We start from the raw sequence: 19,567 nt of genomic DNA, 5'->3' as shown, positions 1-19,567 counted from the left end.
TATCGGGTAATCATTAGATCCACAGGCATGTGTGATTTCAGCCATATTAACATTATTAGTCATATGCAACACTATGAGATCAACTGTGAGATCAACATGTGACATTTTAAAGTTCAACATAATGAACACAGAGGAAAGTAGTGAGACAAATGCTTAACAAAACAACAAAGCGACACATCACAAAAAGCACACCATGAAAAAAAAAACAGTTCCACACTAGAATCACTCTAGAAAACAGAAGACAACCACACTTGGGGTGGCACCCATCTTTTAGTCTAGAAACCTAAACAGAGCAGACTTTCATGTTGTCTGGAAAGTACAGGTGTCCCTATCTTACTCATTTTCAGATTATTTTAAGATCTGCTTTTCATTTTAACAAAAGCAGATAGAATGATAAACTACAACTAATATGGGTCTTCATTAAGGAGAAGTTGGATAATAGTTTTTTAATGAAGATTTTTTTGCTTCATTACTAACTACTTGCATCGTTTCTAACACAAGTCTTTCCTAAGAAAAAAGCTGTTTATTTTACTGCCCTGGTAAACAACCTTCAAATACACAAAAATACAATGTACCTACATTATTTTTTTTTCCGGTTGGCTTTTTACTGTAAGATGTAGCATTTTGTGAGACACTCCTGCAAGAGTTTAATGACTATAATGACTAATAACAATCAAGGACAGAAAAATATGTAAAAAAAAATATCATTATGTGTGGCTCTTATGTTTTCAACATCGTTTAGGATTGAAAAAATACTAAAGTGTGGCCAATCATTAGGGGTGTTCTTCAGAAGTTCAAAATGCTGGCCTACTTGAGACTTCTTCTGAGATATAGTTCTAGCTAATCCAGCTCCTCAACCACTGCACCTCAGGTTTCAGCTTCTCTCATCAAGGAATCACCAGCACATGCTGTCACATTGCTAGAATATAAAATAAAATATGTTTAATAGGTTTATAATCCCTCATTTAAATGTTTTCCCAGCATTTCCCACCATTTTTGTAATCACTGATCGACTTTTATTCATGAGAACCTGAAACAGGCTTGAAATTGCAACTCCCGTTATGTATATTCATATTGATTAAGATTCATTAAGATGAGAAAAGCAGGAAGTCTGAATTATAGGGCATAAACAATATAATAGTCCTAAAAAAAGAATGGCATTAAACAGACCAAGGAAATCAACATAACTACAGAACCAATGAGAAACCTTAAAACAACACCAACAACCTTCACAAGGCAGGGGTGAAGGTATTACCATCAATTGCTCCAAGAAGCCTTTGAGAACAAGGGGGAAGAATCAGAAGGCCATATTGTTTTTTCTGAAGCAATATAGATTGAGTCGGTGTTTGACGACAGTAAGGGTCTCAGGTGTTCCGATAATCAGGTTCTTTAGACAACCAAAGGTGGTTCTTCTATAATATTGTCCTAAAGAACCCTTTTTGGTGCCTTTGCTTTAAAGAGCTTACAAGGCAGCGTGAATTTCCAGAGAGACCAGCATTTTCACAAAGCTTCTCGCTCTTCCACTTCTCATCTCTCTCCCTCCTCTCCCTGCTCCTCGCTCCCCCACGCTTTCACACCGATGAACACACCGCGTTCTAGCTGCTATATGTGGGCAACTGTAGATAGCACGCTAGAGCAGAAGCAGTGCCTCCACAAGCCACAGAAAGCCAGTAGGAGCCAGGCAACTACAGTACATCTGGATTCAGAGAGTAAAACCGAACCCTGCACAACAGCACACGGCTAAGGTAAGGGTGCATATTCATAACCCTCTCTAGCTGTTGCAAATGAGGGGTGTAGCTGCTGCTCACTGGTTTTGCCTTTCTCGGTTGTTTATCACAGCACACCATCTGTCTAGCTCTCATCTCAGCCGATATCTGATGTGCCTGCTGTTGCCAAGACGGCAAGAGAATATCGAGAGAGAAAAAAGATTATGGTCCTTTCCACAGAGCTTATTAGTTGCTCTATGAATGGTACCCGACTTTGCTGTTAATTAACTTGATTGAGATTCAAATGTGATTATGAGGAACATATTTAGATAATGCATTGTGCATGTCAGGAAAAAAAAACAGCAAAGTTTTCCTGCGTGCACGTGTTCATCAAATGCACATCACCATGATTTGCTTACAGAGCTTTGAGGGATAGTAAATGTCATGAGGGAAGGTGACAGGGATGGGGATGGACTTTGATGCACCCACTCATGCACCCCACAGCTTTTTTTAGCCAGGCGGGACAGTGGGGGGGTTCTCTATATTTTGTAGTAGCAACATAACAACTGCTCCCCCGTTTGGAGTAATGTTTGAATCCAATGGCATTACATAATGAAAATGGTGTAAGAGGGCTTTCCTATTGAGAACTGCTGTGACGTGCATGTTCAGAATAATCCTTTCTGAACTGCATACAACTACACTGATTATCATAATGTAATGACTTTTGTATGGGGTCATAAATGCACATTGATTATTTTAATGCAATAATCTGTGTATGTTCAGATGCCACAGAATATCGCCAGTTTCACACAACAACCTTGTATCTCCAAAATGGCAACTCAACGAAAGAAACGTTCAAAGGACATCAGTTTAAAAAAAAATTATCTCGATTCATTATGCAGCATTTCTATTGGGCCATTCATCATGAAAATTTAGCATACTTTAAATAACAACTCAAACTTATGTTAAACAGTACAATAACAGCAAAAATGGACAATGTTTTTTGAGTGACAGCAATAATATATTCATCAGTTTAATTACTGAGAAAATAAGTAGTCTATATTATTCTGTCTAAACACAAAATCCAACTATGCATCTATCCTCTACTGAAACCCACACAAATGCAGCACAAACTGACAGAACATTACAAATGATCTCGAGGAGTACAAGGGCAGTTCACTGTGCTGGATTATTCTGGGCCTTGGGCAACCTCATACTGTAATAGTGAATAGCCTAACAGTGCCACAACACTACCACAGGTTCTCCTCAAGCAAGGCCACCATCCAACAGGACAGTGCCAGATTTGCAGTATTTTGTCTCTGTACTGTAATATAGTATATTTTAAAACAAACAGTGATTGTAAGCTTAAAGAGAAGAGTAAAACCTAACCTTTAACCCAAGGGCATTCACATCTTTACTGACAGAACCATACAGGTAAACTACAGACCTTTTTAAACACAGTCACACATTGCAAAGGTCCTTGAATAATTGGATTTGCTGCTCAGTTGTTTTGTAGCCAGCTGTGTGTCATTACATCATTGCTTTCGCATAAGTGCACTAACAAATGGACTGCACTTCGTTCCAGATGTGACATTTGCATCTGGAGTCTGTTGCTGTTGTCTCTCAAAATGAAGACCAAAGAAGTGGCTGTGGCAGTGACAGTGGCCATAAAGCAGACCATCATTAGACTAAAAATGAGAATAAACCTATTGGTGGTGTTAAAATCAAACATTAAGATTTAAGTTTTAAGAACAAGAATGCATTGGTAATTATATAGCATTATCCAACAACCTTTAAGTCCACTAAATAATAATCTTGGGTGATCTAAGAATGCTTATTTAGAACACTAATCAGGACATAGACTTTGCTGGGTGAAAGCCTTCCATAAACTGAAGCTAAAATTACCTCAGAAGGTTTAACCACAAACTGCAAAATACTGTAAGAGAGAAGAAAGGGTAAGTATCCATTTTTTTCTATCATTGTGTTATAATACGAATGTGAAAGAAACACATGGGAAATATTTTCTGTTGAAAACAGTGCAGTGGTCAGTGCCTATGCAGTGGTCAGTACCTACCAAAAGTGGTTAAAAGAAGGACAACTGACAACCAGGGCTCACTGGACATCCAAGGCTCACTGATATGCATGGCGAGCGAAGGCATACCTGTCTGGTCCATACACACAGAAGAACAACTGAAGAACAATATGATAAAATACTCTATGTTAGCTATGACTTGTGGAGTTCATGCCTTAACAGGTGAGAGCAGCTTTGGAGGCACAAGAGGGACATACACAATACTAGGCAGGTTGTTTTAACATTATGACTGATTAGTGCATATTTTTCAGAAGAGATCCCACTGTAAGTATTGCTAAAATAGAGAGTGTAATACTGTGTGTGATTATTAGCTGACTAAACTTAGTTCTAAAAATAGAACAAACATCCTTGTTACAAAGAAAAATTTTAAAAAGTTGTTACCCCCCCCCAAAAAAAAAAAAAACTTTTTATCAGAAATGTATTGAATTGAAATTACATTGCAATGAATAAAAGCAGTGAATAAAAGTATATTCCTGCTAGTAGATAGTAATCATAGGTAGATCACAAGTCATAAGTAAAATATATAGAATTACACACAAGTTATAAGTAAAAAAAAAAAAGTGCATGACCCTTTGCCTCCAGTAGTTTCACACACAGAAAAGCACTTCCAGATGTGGCATGTGATTTTCAGCAAGCACAAAGACAAGCACAAAATCTCATTATGACAAAGACAAGGACAATTTGATGTTTCATGAGTTCTAAATATAACACAATTGACCTCGGCCACAACATTCTGTTGAGCAAAATATGATGTGAAGTGCCAACGGCCATCATGTGTCATAGGTGGGCATCACGTTGAAAGGGCAATGCCAAAAATAGAGAGAACAGCAACCTTAGGAGGGCCATGACCCAGCCCTACCCTGCTCCTGTCATGATAAAGTGTGAAAAAGGGTGAGAATGCAGGCATTTACTCTGAGGCCTTCTGCACCTGGCTAATGGAAGGACTGATGTGAGAGAACCTGTAAACCCAGTGGTGATGACCTCTGCGCTTTGTATACACACTTATGGCAAGTCATGTAAGGACTTGTGCACTATTTTGTCTTTTTTTTTTTTTTTTTTACAAAATAAGTGCTAAGTGTTGGAAATGAATAAAAGTGTGAATTGGGCTAACACATAATGTGAACACTGTTAGCACTTGCTATATTGCAGTGCCGTGGGAATGAAACCTTCAATATGAAAACCTTAAACAATATACTGTTGTTTAAGATTAGCCGCTAAAAGAACAAATACATTTTAAGGAGGTTAAAGAACAGCTCTATAAACAACCTGCTTTCCCAACCCTTGTTTTAATTGTGTAAAACTGTCTGCAGTGGTAATGTTCATCTACAGAAGCACTTCAGGCACAATTTTACACAAAGTACTAGAGCTAAACTTTCAAAATAAGTTAACCAAAATAAGTTGAAAGTGTCTTTAAATGGAAGAACATAACTGAAAAGTACAAAAATTAGGATAATTAGGAATAATCAAGTCAAGCTCATGACAGATTCTAGACAAGTTAACACTTCTTGTATGCAAAGTCAAAATGAAGTTAGATAGAAACTAGTCAACTGGACTAGTGCCATAGTTAAGCAATCAGTAACAAGAGATTCTGTCCTGCAGACTGATGCTCATGCCAGCATCACATATAAAAAAAGTATTTAATAGAATGTAATATTATATTATTAAATTAAAGGCAAATCTGCATAGCAGATTAGGAATTTAGAAGGTTAAAATAAAACTGAGGTCCAGAATGTTTTTATATTTTAAACATGGTGATCAAATCTTGAATAAATATCTAGATGCATATCCCTTGAGCTACTGTATATTCTTTATGAATGAAAAATACTGAATGCATTAATTAAACATCCATGCTGCATAGATTACACAAATTAAATCTATAATAATATATATTTAGAATCATCATTGTAAATAAAATAAAGATTATTGCGAGTTTATTTAATTTAGTATTTATTAATAATTATTTTAGCATTTAGTTACAAACTATCTAATCTATGTTTAAACAAAAAATAAATAAATCTATTAATGACTGAATAAGTGTTTTATATAACAACATACTCCAACATGATCATGGTGGTGTTCAACCATACTGTGTTGTTGAAGCAATGTTTTAGTTATATAATATAATATAAAATAACACAATAAAAACAACATATCTGTGTGCATTTCAGACTGATGTGTTTCACCTTTTAACATTATAGCTAACTAAAACTCTATGTGGGCATGGCTGGCCATAATACAGTTCCTCCATCTCCAATATATTTTATTCAGTAAATCATTCATTTTACTCTAAGTACACAAAGTGTATTTAATGAACAAAACTCCAGTTCATTTCTGGTCTAGGATTAGTTGGTCTGTTGCCGGAAATAATGGCACCCTAAATTCAGAAAAGGTTTCCCTCAGCCGTGGAAGCAGAGCTCAGAAATAGCCTGAGCGAGGGAAGGAGATCAGATGGCATGACACATTAACAGTGGGCAGAAGAGGCTCTGCAGAAAGTAATCTTGCATCAGAGAGTCACACTGCAATGGGTTCACACTGACTGGAGAATATGATGTCGTTCTTATAAGATGAGTTAGCTGTAAGGGATCCCTTAAATTGGCGTGCAGAACCACATGCATCATTTGTCACTGATTAGGCATTCTTGGTCCATCAAGTAAACAAAGTTAGCTTTGGGCCTTATGTCTAAACGGCAAAGTCATTCCATGTCTTTTAATACTGTTTCTGCTCATGTGCATTTGCATTGAGACGGATTAGCCATGACAAAATGCTTCAGTTTAGTGCACTGAATCAGAAAATGACTCAAGGATACAAATTATAATACATAATCATACATTTCTCTTAATGCCCTAAGATCCCACGTTTACTCAAATCTACAAATTCCATTTCAACAAGTCCTGATAGAGAAGAATATTATATTTATCAGTATATTTATAGTTATCAGTGAAGAAGAATGAATTGTTCTGTCTTAGGCCTGTCTTTGCCCTCTTGCCAGTTTCTTCTATTTGTCCCATATCAATGTTTCAGATCATCTGACTAATTTTAGTAATAGATAAAAGCAACATGAATTTATTGAAGATTGACCGTTGATGACCATTTAACCAAATTCAAAACAAGGGACAGTGGTTAACTTTCCCAGGAGTGACCGGCCTACCAACATTTCTCCAAGAGCGCACTGATGAAACATCCAGGGGCTCTCAGAAGAAAAGAACCCAGACAAACATTTAAAGAACTGCAGGCCTCTCTTGCCTCAATTGAGAGCCATGTACATGATTCCACAATAAGAAAAACACTGGGCAGAAATGGCACCAATGGGAGAGCTGCAAAGCGCAAACACTGTTGACCCAATAAAAGACAATGGCTTGTCTTGCATTTGCCAAAAAGGATCTAGATGATCCCCAAAATGTACATGTAGCTTTTAGCATTTTTAGTATTTAGGATAGTATTCTGTGGACTGATGAGTCAAAAGTGAAAGACATGAGCCCAGTTACATGTGGAATGCAGCTAACACCCCATACCACCATATGAACATAATATTAACTGTCAAACATGGTGTTGGTAGTGCGATGGTGTTTTGCTTCTGCAGAACCTGAACAACTAGTCATAATTAATGGAACCATGAATTTGGAGTGGCCAAGTTAATGTCCTGACTTAAGATGCTGTGGCAAGACTTTATAAGCGCAGTTCATGCTGAACCCTACAAAGTAGGTAAATACAATCAATTCTGCAAAGAAGAGTGACCCAAAATAGAAAAGCCTCATCTTAAAGATTAGATTGACATAAGTGTTGAAACCTTTATCTCCAAATATCAATGCAATTATCAATTTCTATGTGTTGCCTTTATCTGATATCAAAATTAGTTGGATAATCTGAAATGTAAGAAATCTGAAGAAATACAAGAAATTGGGAGTACTGTATGATAGAGCTTGACGTGCTGACAATACTGAAGAGAAAAAGCATCAATATAGAATGAAAATCTAGGACAATCCACTGGCGATTTGCATGTTGCAAAACCAAAGACTTTAGCATCCCTAGGCAGCTAAAGAACTGCAATGCGCAGAGCTCACATCAAAGAGAATTTTTGACTATCCACTTGCTGACAAGCAAGATCTCTCCAAAAAAGAAAAAAAGAAAAAAGGAAGGAAGGGAAACGTTTGTCGGATTTAATTTTTATGAGACATCTCATGAGAATTTCATAAGGACGAAATACTCAGAGCATCTTTTTATAGAAGCCCCTCAAGTACTTATTTTTGCCGCATGGTTGAATAGTACATGCACTGGGTTCTCTCTGACTAGATGGATTTGTCAGTGTGCTTTATAAATAGCATGGCACGTGTCTGGAGTGCGAGGGAATGATGCCACAGCCTTGAGTACTCGGCTGGCTGAGAGAAACAGCTTCATCTGGAGACGACTGGGATTATTTCAAAGGATTATTAAACTGCTCAGTTAGAATACTTCTTACAGTGCCAACACATCTTTTTTCACATGAAATGTTTCCTTTAGCATGAATTTTGTAGAGAACAGCACATGAACTGCATCTTAAACCACAAATCACTTCATTGCAGTATCAATAAACTTGGCATTGACCACCATTCTACAAACACATTTCTGCAGTAAACAACTCTAATGTATGCTGCAGAAACTGCTGCAAAAATAACCTTGACGATCTCAATTCTTAAATGCCTAATAATGAACAAAACAGAACATAAACAGGAGAATAATTCTAGCACTGCATGTGTGAACTCAGGGTGGTAGGCTTTCATTTCACACTCAATTTTAAATACCTAACCTGTGAAACAGGATAAACAAGAAGCATATTATTGAAATTATGCAGAAAGCAGGCTAATGATGCTTTGCCATGTTTTTCCCAAATTACCCAATTAGCACACACACGCCATATGCCTAAGGCTTTAGTATTGTTGGCACTTATAGTGCAGTCATTTTACATATTATGAAAGTATTATTATAAAATCTGTGATTTCTTTTTCGAAAGCAACATTGTGGAGCGTCCGTTCCCTAAAACCGCAGCTTCAGAATCATTTTGATGATAGACTGACTTATAATAAGGAGAATGACATCTCTGTCATTGCTACTTCTGTCCAGAATTCCAGCTACTGTGCTGTGTAACCTGACTAAAGCTGCACAAGACCTCTCGGCAGAACTGCATAACACCGCTTGACATATTAGTGTCAAATCTTGAAATATTACTCTACCACGTCAGTCCACATGCTTCTTTAACTTCATATACCAGTTATGTGTCTCTCAGCTTGCCAACAACTGCATGTTTATAGATGTCCATAAGGGCTGTTCTTAACACAATTTGTATTGACGGGCAGTGAGGTAAAAGCGAATTACCCTCCGCAACTGTAGGGGGAGGTAAAAAAAAAACAGTTATCATATAATACTGCTATAAATAAAGTAAAAACAAAAAAGGAAAGTGTAGAATTGCTTTGTGCTTTGTGAATACTAACAGAAATTCCAGGGTAAATTGCAGGTATTTTGCACTGTACAAAAATGGTGATCATGTCAAAAAATGAATGCACAAATCTTTTTTCATGCAAACACCAGGGCAAAGAAAAAATGGTCAATCAGACTTAAACACTAGAAAGTGCATCTTTAAAAGCACAAGCAAAAGCAATATTTGTTTAATCACTCATTTTTTTCAGTTTGAGGGCTGGGTACAGACAAAAACTGCATGATACAACTAGTGGTATAAAGAATTAAAGTTGATCTGTGATTCGTATGAATTATTGCCCAAGGTTCAGGCAAGCATGTGGTTTGAAGATTAACTGCCAAGTTTACCATAGCAATGTGGAATAGTTTTACCACTGCTGCTGTAATGTTTCACTCTGTTTATTCAAGCAATGATGTTCAAAAAAAGATGTTCAAAAATATGTTTATTGAAACAGAACCCACTTTTACCTTTTAACAAATGTGTGTTTCCGTCCATTTCGAAATAACAAGTGTTGTGGGAGGTTTCCAGACTGTCATGCGCACTGTGCCGAACAAAACATCCCATCAGTCTGGCAGTTATTTATAATACTCAACTCAAATTTAGCCAAAACAAGCTAGTGGCAACATTTTGTCTTTTTTGCTGATGCACAACATTATCATCAACAACATCATGTTGGGGATAACATGGGTGGAACGTGGGCTAGTTCCAGTTGGGCATGGACTGGGTTTGAGTGGGTTTGTACATGTGTTGTCACTGGGACTGAGTTGGGCTTTCCAAATAGGCTCTATTGTCACAGCCCACCTTAATCTCACATGGGTGTCATCTAGGCCCTGTATGCAGTGTACAACCCAGATAGGGCTAATGTTTAACCCCTCCTGGTCCCATCAATGACCCTGGTAGGCATCTATTCGAGGGGCCAACATAGAATCCACGGACAAAACTCTCTGGTACCCATACTGGCCTTACATGGGCATGTTATCTGAATACATAACTAGTATTAAAGAACTGTACTAAAGGTCTAGTTCACTCTATAGGGTTCCTCAGAGCACAGACCATCTGTGTCAGGCAGGGGTCAGTGTGGTCTGTGGCTCTAAAAATAATGAAATGTAAAAAATTTAATGATGAGCTTTTAATACTCTTAAAACGATCTACAAACATGCAAACAGCTAAGTGATTTTTAGAACGGCCTACACCTTCAGCTCTTTTTGGAGATTTTGGGAAAGTTCACATCTCATAAATGATTTTATTTTCATTTTGATTTGTTCTAGTTTTAGAGTGATATAACACCAACAGTGTCTCTCAACCTTGGTTCTGATCTCCTAAAACTCTTTCTGTTGGGGTGTTTGTGCAGGAAAACACTAAAGTGTGCACACCGGCCGTATAAGCTTATAGGTTATTTCTCTTGTTTATCATGTAGATGAGAACAGGCTGTGCTGGGAACTGATCCTTTAGATGAGTACAGAACTGTCTGATGTTTTGAAGTGCCTTTATGTGTGTATGTGTGTGTATGTGTGTGGGGGGTGCTATGAAAGGGTGTGTGTGTATATGTGTTCTATGAAAGAGTGTACTTGAATGCAAAAGCAAAACAAGGGGAGTGTGACAATGGCCAATCTGGCATCTGGCAAGGTGCTAATTGAGAAACACAGAAATGGTGTGTTTACTAACACATATTATGACCCCTCCAAAAACCTAGGGTAAGCACCTACTGTTGACTGACTAATGTATTGACTGATTTATATATATATATGGTCTCTATCATCAGACAGGTGGATTATGCTACAAACAATCCACTATACTTTTTTGAATGTTACTCTCACCTGTCCTTAACATTGATCCACTGTTTACATCCTCTTCCTTGCATGTGTCACTGAGGGCCCGCTTATGCATTACCTGTTTGACTTCATCTTTTATGTGTATATGCCACACTTGTTTTTAATCTGCCATTTGCTTATCAAGAGCATTGTCTGAAATCCGCCTCTCTTTGACCCTCTGACGGAGGGATCTGTTAAAGCACGTCAGAGCATTTAAATATTTACATTCAAGTTGGCATTTAAGCAAACAGGCACTTGTTTTTACAATAGGATTTTCTGTTTATGAACCTCTGCTTCCTATATTCCTGTCACTTCGAATGACTTCAAATGTAAATGCATGTAAATGTGCAGAAACATGTAGAAACATCAACCCCTTTATACACTCAAAAAAAACTAAACATAGTAATGCTTCCCTAAACCAGTTAAATGAAATTAAATTACAAAGTAAATTAGGCTCTCTGAATGTATATATACATTATATGCACTCCCAAGCCCCAAACTGTCAGTGGGCAATAAAATTAGTTGTGGACATGACCATGTCAGACCGTACCATACCGTAATTGGTATTACAGAAATAATGAAGTATCATTAACAGCTTGTTTATTTAGGTTAGAAAAATACTAAATGTTCAAATGCAAAACAACCGATGTGTCACACAATCATATTTTCTTTGTTAAAAACCAACAGCCACGCAAGACACTTTTTTGAGTGTACTCAAGAAAAAAAAACATTCTCTATTAGTATTTAACCATCTGTTACCTTGGGGTGGATTTGACATTTTAAAAATGTAAAATGATAAAGTCACTAATTACAGGAGTCACTTCAACTAATTTCTTCTAACTGACATTTTCTTTGTTAGAAATGTGAGTTATTGGTCAACAATTAGCTTTAAAAACTTTTAGTAAACCTGCTACAGCTAAACCTTTCTATCTGCTCTATAAGATTTTTAGTCTGTGTTCCTCTCCCTTAATTTGTTTACTGTACTATCAGTACTATCAGTCTAACAGTCTAACGGCCTGCTCATCGAGTGATACTCACAGCACTTTTACAAAAACGGTTCTTTATGGAACTAGAAGTGATTCCACTATGGCATTGCTCAAAGAATTGCCCTTGAAAGCAGCTTTATTTTTGAAGAGTGTCTGTTCCGTACAGCTTCATTCTGGACTTATCTCAGCCAGGTCTTCAACTGATAAACACTCCATGTGCAAATGTACAAATAAGTCACATCTTGACATAATTTGCTAAAGGAAATGACTGAATTATATTTAAAGCATGTGCTTCCTTTTCCTAATTCAATTACATTGTTGCTATCAATCCAAATTAGAGAACTGGCTGGAAATCGAAGCTCAAAATAAATGTTCAGAAGCTGCATTTGTTTCCTTATAATGATGGAATTATTTGTTTGATTGAATCCCTGAATAGATCAAGATTTTGTCATAGACGACACCACTGTTCTTGGTATGACAAGCTAACTCTGCACATTGAGCATGTTTGAGCATTATAATGCTGGTTGTGTCCATGGATTCTTGCTGTTGGCTCCAAATTATGTCCCTGCTATCTTTATGACTTGGCTGAAGTCGAGATTCATCAGACCAGGCTATGTGTTTTCTTCAGCTGTTCAGTTTTGGTGAGCCATGCTAACTGCAACCTCAGCTTTCTGACTGTGGCAGACAGAAGTGGAACCTGACATGGCTTTTTGCTGTTGTAGCCCATCTGCCTCATGATGGCCTGTGCTGGCCTGTAAATTGCATAGATGTGTAGGTAAACAAGTCTTAATTAATTAAGCTGAAGTACTAAGGCTGAAGTAACCTTCCAAAAATGTACAGTATAAGAAAGTTAATCCAAACACAATTCAGACATGAGACATGTTAATGCAAGGTGTAAACAAACTCTAATTTTTAAAGAGAGGTGACAAATGTGAGGAACACATCACTGAGATTTCAACCATTGTTGAGAGCATTTAAAAGATTTTTTTTTTTTTTTTTTTTTGTCCTGAGCACCTTTCGCCCAGGACATCCATCTAAGCCTGGAGTGTTTTTGGAGGTCATCATAAAAAGCACATAATCCTTGTTGCCCCTAATACACAGCTGCAGAGTACATTTATGTTCCATGTACTGTATGTCTACTCTCATCTGGCAAAGCAGAGGGCAGACAGTAGTCTGGGAAACGTGTGGCATTTCTCTGGAAATACATCCAAAGCAGACAGATTTTTTCAGGGTCTTTTTTTGCCATCTTCATCTGCTTATTCAAATGGAACACAGACCCTTTGATACCTAAACCTAATGCCATAGGTTCTCAGTTTGGGTTCAGCACCATGCAGCAATAGCAGCACAGTTTGATTTATAACCAAGTCAACATCATATGACCTTCATTGCTGTGAGGTATCTAACCTGATGGCCAACTGGCCATAAAATAAATAAAATGCTCAGATGATACAGCCCACAGTGTATTATTTACTCTCTCAGTTCCCACTGGTATGTAATGTAAAGGGTAGAGATGAGTTCAATCCATTTGTTCATTGCTCAGTTATCTTAGTATCACTGCAACTCTCCACATATTTGTCATCTGTAATGTTTCCTGTGGTCAGGGCTTGTGTCCTGGCATCCTTTTTATGTTCATTATCTGACAGTTTCTCCTTTTTCATATCCAGAACCATGAAAACCAGACTTGGATGTTTGTCCAATAAATCTGACTCATGCAGCGACTTCTCTGAATTTTTGCCTCCTGGGCCAGAAAGATCCACAAGATACCTAAAGTAAGTAATGATCAATAATGAATTAAGCAATGAATAATAAATATGGAATTAATGAGGTTTATTTACCAAATGCAATGATAAATATAATTGCAATGTGTAGAGTAGAATTTTCCTCAGTCATGTTTTCCTTCTTCTCAGGTTGTCCCCAGATGAAGTAACTAAATGGGCAGATTCATTTGATGTTCTTCTGTCAAACAAGTGTAAGTTATGCTAAGTGCAAGTTTAAGTTATTTCTGACCAACCATACAACAACGTCTCAACACTGTAAAAGCCATGTGTTTATTTATTCCCACTTTTATATTTAGCTGATCCAGAATCATTCAGCACAAAAATGTAAGAAGGTTCAGAAAATTGATTCAATTTCCTAATCCTATGCATCCTGAGAGGCATCAAAATGTCAGTTGTTTATATGCTTGGTTTTCTCATTGGTTGTCTCACACATCTTGTATAAGACATTTACTCTCTATACTGATGTCGAGGATTTCAATTTCACACTGACTCATGCATTTGGCAAAGAACGCTGTCAATCTCACTCAAAATGACAGATTTAATTTGCTCAGTCTGTTTCCAGCATCAATTAGAACAGCATGTCTGTATCCTTTTCCTGGTACTCACACCCATTTGACAGTCCAGAAAAGAAACACAAATAGCCTCTTGCTGTGCAGCGAGCAGCAAATCGAGATCACACTTAAAGACAGCTTAGAAAACAGCTAAGAATCTCAGGTCTGCAGTATTATTATTATAAGTGTAAGCAATTCCCATGGGAACAAATACAAAGATTCGATAAGAATTGAGATTAAAAGTTCAATTAAAAATGAAAATTGAGTAACACTGTAATCTTTGGAAAGCTTTGGAGAGCTTTTTTGCTCTCCCTTTTTGACACTTCATTTTGTCACATAATGTGAATCTGGCAGTTGTTTTTTTACATTGTGTCAGAATTTCATAACATACAGTCCAACAGAAATTCTCCTATTTTTTAACATTGACTTTTATTGAAAGTTGCCACTTATTATACACAAAGGTTTTGCATCATAGCAGCATTATATATAAAAAAAATGAATATTTTACACAATGTAGCCCAGCAATAACAGTTTTACTTGTAAAAAACAAACTCCAGATCACACTAGAACAGATGCATGTAAACATAAATAAACAACAAGTAAAAACAATTTCTCCTTTTGAAGAAAGTAGTTGATGTCATATGAGCTAGATTAAAGAACAAAGCTTGGTTTTAGGGCAGCCAGAGCATGGATTTAACATAATCAAGCACTAATTTAGCAAGCCACATCTGGGATGAAATATAAATAATACTAGACTCCCATGAGGAGAGCTCTGGAAATGTTTTAATGAACACAGTCACCAATGTAGAAGTACTAATTTTTGTTATTATTATTATTATTATTATTATTATTATTATTTGTGTTTTTACATTATACAGCAAACAACATGCACAGTCATTTGTGGTGTGGCAAACATATGTAAATCAAAGAAAACACATTTGTTGAGCAATGTAATAGGTCTTCTAACTGACATGTTAGAAAGGCAGGAATTTTACTCCCTACAAACAAGTGTATCTTTAAAAGGTTAATTATAGGCCACAGAACAATCATGAGCCTGATTTCATTGCACTGTGCCTTAAATACAGACAGTCAGGAGGGCAGAACAGGGCACAACAAAGTCCATTCTATTTAACATAATAGTTTTATGTGTGTACTATAACATGACTTTGAGGCTGTTATTTTAAACTATTTTTGTTGCTTTAAATAAACTTAATAGCTGCCCAAAACTGTGCCCTATTCATTATATAGTACACTATTTTGGGGTTCCGCCATCCCATAATGCTTTAATAATAATTATGAAGATTTGTGAAGATTTGCTTCCGGCGTAGACCGACATTCAGACTGTTTAGAACATTTCTGTTGGTCTATTCATCCAGATTATTTACACAGTGTACAGAGCAGCTACAGGGTTCAAAGGTGGAGAAAAACTAGGGTTAGGGATTAGGGACTAGAGATTTAATCAAATGTAAGCAAATCTGCCAAAAAGCTAGTTGTGTTCAAATGTATGCTTAGACTGGAAACATAATTACCTGCTTCCAGTTGCTATGGAAGTGGCAAGCTGGAAAAGTGAAAAGAAAATGAGTTGAGAAATACACATATTATTAATGCAAACTGAGTTTACTAAGTTGACTAAGTTGACTGATTGAGCTTTGCCTCAAATGCTCTTTTATTAACAAAGATATAGGTAAAGAAGTCACAGTCTGGATCTATGATGCTTTGACACAGTCTAGAGAAAACAGAACTATTTGTTCCTTTGGTAGCCAGGGGACACAATGCCACTGTTCTCACTTCTTGATTGTCCTTTTATTGAATTTTCGGAACAGCACTGTAATTACATTTACCAGCTCTACCACTTGTACGAGATTTAATTGTATCTGAACGAACTGGTCCTTACAAATAAGCCTCAGAGCATAAGATGTATGCCTTTGTCCTGAACGGTCCTGAATACATAGCGTGGAATCAATCAATATTTTCTGAGAATAGTCTATTGAAAATATAATTCAAAGCTGACATTATTGTTCTCCCAGCTGGTACATCTATGACCAGGAAATACCTCTCAGACTGAGAGTTAAATTATGACATAACGAAATTCGAATACCATTCACATAAGATCTGTGTTTGTTAGACCCATGCCGAGCTCCACTTCCGTAAGAACAAAAAATCTTTGATTGATGAATGTGAGTGTAGCACTCCCCTAAATAATGGGAAATAATGAGCAATCCACATGCTGGGATGCAAGCACTAAACAAACAACCCCCTGCGTAAGGACGGATGAGGAGGAAACAACAAAACTCCAGAAAATCAACTGGCAAAACATGACCTCCTAACATGCTGTCACAGATGTCACATAGATAAATGAGAACAACAACAATTGTGCCCTTGTGAGCATTTCCTGCAACCAATATAGCCTAGTCTAAATGCAACCAAGTGTAATCTTTGATGAATGTGACAAGGTTTTGAGGCATCTAATCAATAAGAAATGTCCAAGATCACAAGATTGAATTGTTATGTTTGTATATTTCCTGAAAAATGCACATATTTGTTTCGCAGATGGCCTAGCAGCGTTTAGAGCGTTCCTCAAAACAGAGTTCAGTGATGAGAACATTGAGTTCTGGTTAGCCTGTGAGGACTACAAAAAGATCAAATCACCTGCTAAGCTGGTGTCTAAAGCCAACAAAATCTACAAGGAATTCATTGATGTTCAAGCACCTAGAGAGGTATGTTGAGTGTGCTCTCTTAAATGCTCTTAAAAATAAAGGTGCTACCTAAACCTAAAGGGGCCTACATGAAGAACCGTAGAAGAACGACTTTGGTTACATAAACAATATGCTTATAAAAGAGATGTGTGAGTGTGAAGAGCATTTAAATGGACTCTTAAAACCTTTAACAGGTTCACACTCACACATCTAACACATCTCAATACAAATATTTTAAGACTTTAAAACCAAAAGTTGCTCTTCTGTGGCACCCCTTAAAGAACCATTGTAGTACCTTTATTTTTAATAGTATGAGAAGAAAAATAACTGGTAGATCAAATATTTATTTTGAAAATGTTTATGGTTACTAAAATCACTAAACATAAGGGTTTGCGCTAGTCTCTTAATACAGTCATTTGTTTACACAATTCTTCATCCTTGATCATTTATACATCACTTGTTTCCTTCCATCAAGGTTAACATTGACTTCCGGACCAGGCAAGAGACCAAACAGAAGCTTCTGGAGCCAACCTCGTCCAGTCTTAATGAGATCCAAGCCAAGGTGTTCAGCCTAATGGAGAAAGACTCCTACCCTCGGTTTCTGCGATCAAAATTCTACCAGGAGCTACTGAACAGAACGCAGATGTACTGTCAGAGGAAATCTGTTTAAGGATCGAGTCTCTGGATTGTTTTGCTTGTGTGTAAAACCTATGGAGATGTTAGTACAGACCTTTACTGTTAAACATATCAAAGAAACTCCTGGGTTTACTGAATAAGTCATTGAATATGCATTGTAGAACTGTGAAGCTAGTTTGCACTTGTATAGAGTATAATCCAAACTGTTACTGTGCTCCTGCACATGTGAATTTAACCCTTTCCCCCCTCCCAACAGTAATGTAGATTGATGTATTTTTATTTAAGCATGTGTTTTAAACGTGTATCAAACTGGCAGCACATGTCAGTGGTTCTCAGTTTCAGTGTTGGGCCACTGTTTACTGCACAAGCTCAATGTTTTCCCTGCTCTAACACACCTGCTCATGAAGAGCTTGAAAATTGCCAGGTGAGCTAAATCAGGTGCATCAGAGCAAGTTTGGGCACCCCAGATAACTTTTACCCTATTCTTAGAAAACATCATTTAATTTGTTAGAGCTGTTTTGTGTTTACAGCTACCTTTAGACAAATCAAGGTAATACAAATTTCAAAACTTTTTAAGTAGTGTCTTCCTCAGTGTATAATATAATTAAGAAATAACAGTTAACTGAAATGGCGAAGGCCACATTAAAGAAGACAAATTCAGGAAGAACTGATTGTTACAAATGCAAATCAGGAACTTAAGGAAGGAAGTTGTAGACACTGAAATGGTGGTGCACTATTCTACTGTGCAGTGACATATGCACAAATATGATCTTCTTTGAAGAGTTAATAGCAGAAAACCTTTCCAACTGTTAAGAACAAGGGTCGATTGATCATGCTACGGGGCTTGCACTGGCACAATGGACTACCTCAACATAAACTACAACTTGATTAAAATATTAAAGAAATTTGCCTTCTTTAACTTTATCCCTTTTGAAAATCAGGTCATCTTTTACTCGCCTAGCTGTTCACAGTAACAGAGGGTTTGACCAGGGGTGCCCAAATGTTTTGCACTGTATATATCCATTTAAATACATAATACTTCCAGGTCACAAAACAGCTTTGTGTCAGAATTTTTGCCATTCAGGAAATCTGATTTATTTGTTGCTGCATGTAAATCTCATAAATGAATTCAGTTCAATTCTTTATTCTTTTATTGTAGTGTTTTATCAGTGTTTGTGAAGCATGTCCTTCCTAATGACCAAAATCATTGGATATGGCATACGCAGAGTGAATCTAGGACAAACCTCAATATTCTCATAAGATTGATCATTTTCCTTCACCTACTAATGGTAGTCATTTTGAAGCTGAACGCCAATGACCAAATGTGGGACAGGCAGTCTTCTTTTCACCAGACACAGCATGTGAGCATATGTAGGTCAGCTAAGAGTAAACAGAGTACAGTTTTATCACAGTCAGTTTACTAACAATTCATTCTAGTGTCAACTGCTATTTCTCTTGTGGCGGTTCTTGTGGCCAATAATATTACAAATTAGTAGTAGTAGAATAATCTGATACTGTTGTTCAGATGAATGCACAAATGTTTTGACTTTGATGTATTTGATATAAAGTAAATATTCCATAAATGTAAATTAGAATGCTTACTGAAATGTATTGTGTATGTGTGTGTTTTTTATAGTCACAATTCTAACACTTAACATCAAGGAATATTTAGAAATTTGATTATTCATGTTAATTCACCCATCAATTAATTAACAATCCACAAATCAGTTTCATTCATGTTATTTATATTCAAAATCATATATAATAATAATACTTGCACACAATCTTCTGTACTCATTTTTACTTTGCAACATTCTATAGAGCGTCTAAAATACAACATAAATGTATGTACTAAAACTTCA

The 19,567-nt window shown here is 36.7% G+C and overlaps 1 protein-coding gene across 3 annotated transcripts; it reads left to right on the top strand.

Annotated features, from left to right (window-relative positions):
- The first annotated feature begins 1,515 nt into the window (after positions 1 to 1,515).
- Positions 1,516 to 19,312, top strand: rgs8 (regulator of G protein signaling 8). 3 transcript variants are annotated; one of them, XM_072684361.1, is made up of 7 exons: positions 1,516 to 1,745; positions 1,840 to 1,970; positions 3,292 to 3,661; positions 13,709 to 13,813; positions 13,952 to 14,013; positions 16,924 to 17,090; positions 17,545 to 19,312. In XM_072684361.1, exons 4-7 carry the CDS (start codon positions 13,713 to 13,715, stop codon positions 17,737 to 17,739), a joined length of 525 nt encoding a protein of 174 aa, XP_072540462.1. In that variant the 5' UTR covers positions 1,516 to 1,745; positions 1,840 to 1,970; positions 3,292 to 3,661; positions 13,709 to 13,712; the 3' UTR covers positions 17,740 to 19,312. The 3 variants fall into 3 exon arrangements, with proteins under 3 accessions (XP_072540462.1, XP_072540461.1, XP_072540460.1); XM_072684360.1 differs by lacking the exon at positions 1,840 to 1,970; XM_072684359.1 differs by lacking the exons at positions 1,840 to 1,970; positions 3,292 to 3,661 and having other exon boundaries at positions 1,517 to 1,745.
- Positions 19,313 to 19,567: the final 255 nt, after the last annotated feature.

This window comes from Salminus brasiliensis, chromosome 7 (assembly GCF_030463535.1).
Source record: "Salminus brasiliensis chromosome 7, fSalBra1.hap2, whole genome shotgun sequence".
Lineage (NCBI taxonomy): Eukaryota > Metazoa > Chordata > Actinopteri > Characiformes > Bryconidae > Salminus > Salminus brasiliensis.
This window is presented reverse-complemented; position numbering and strand designations above follow the sequence as displayed.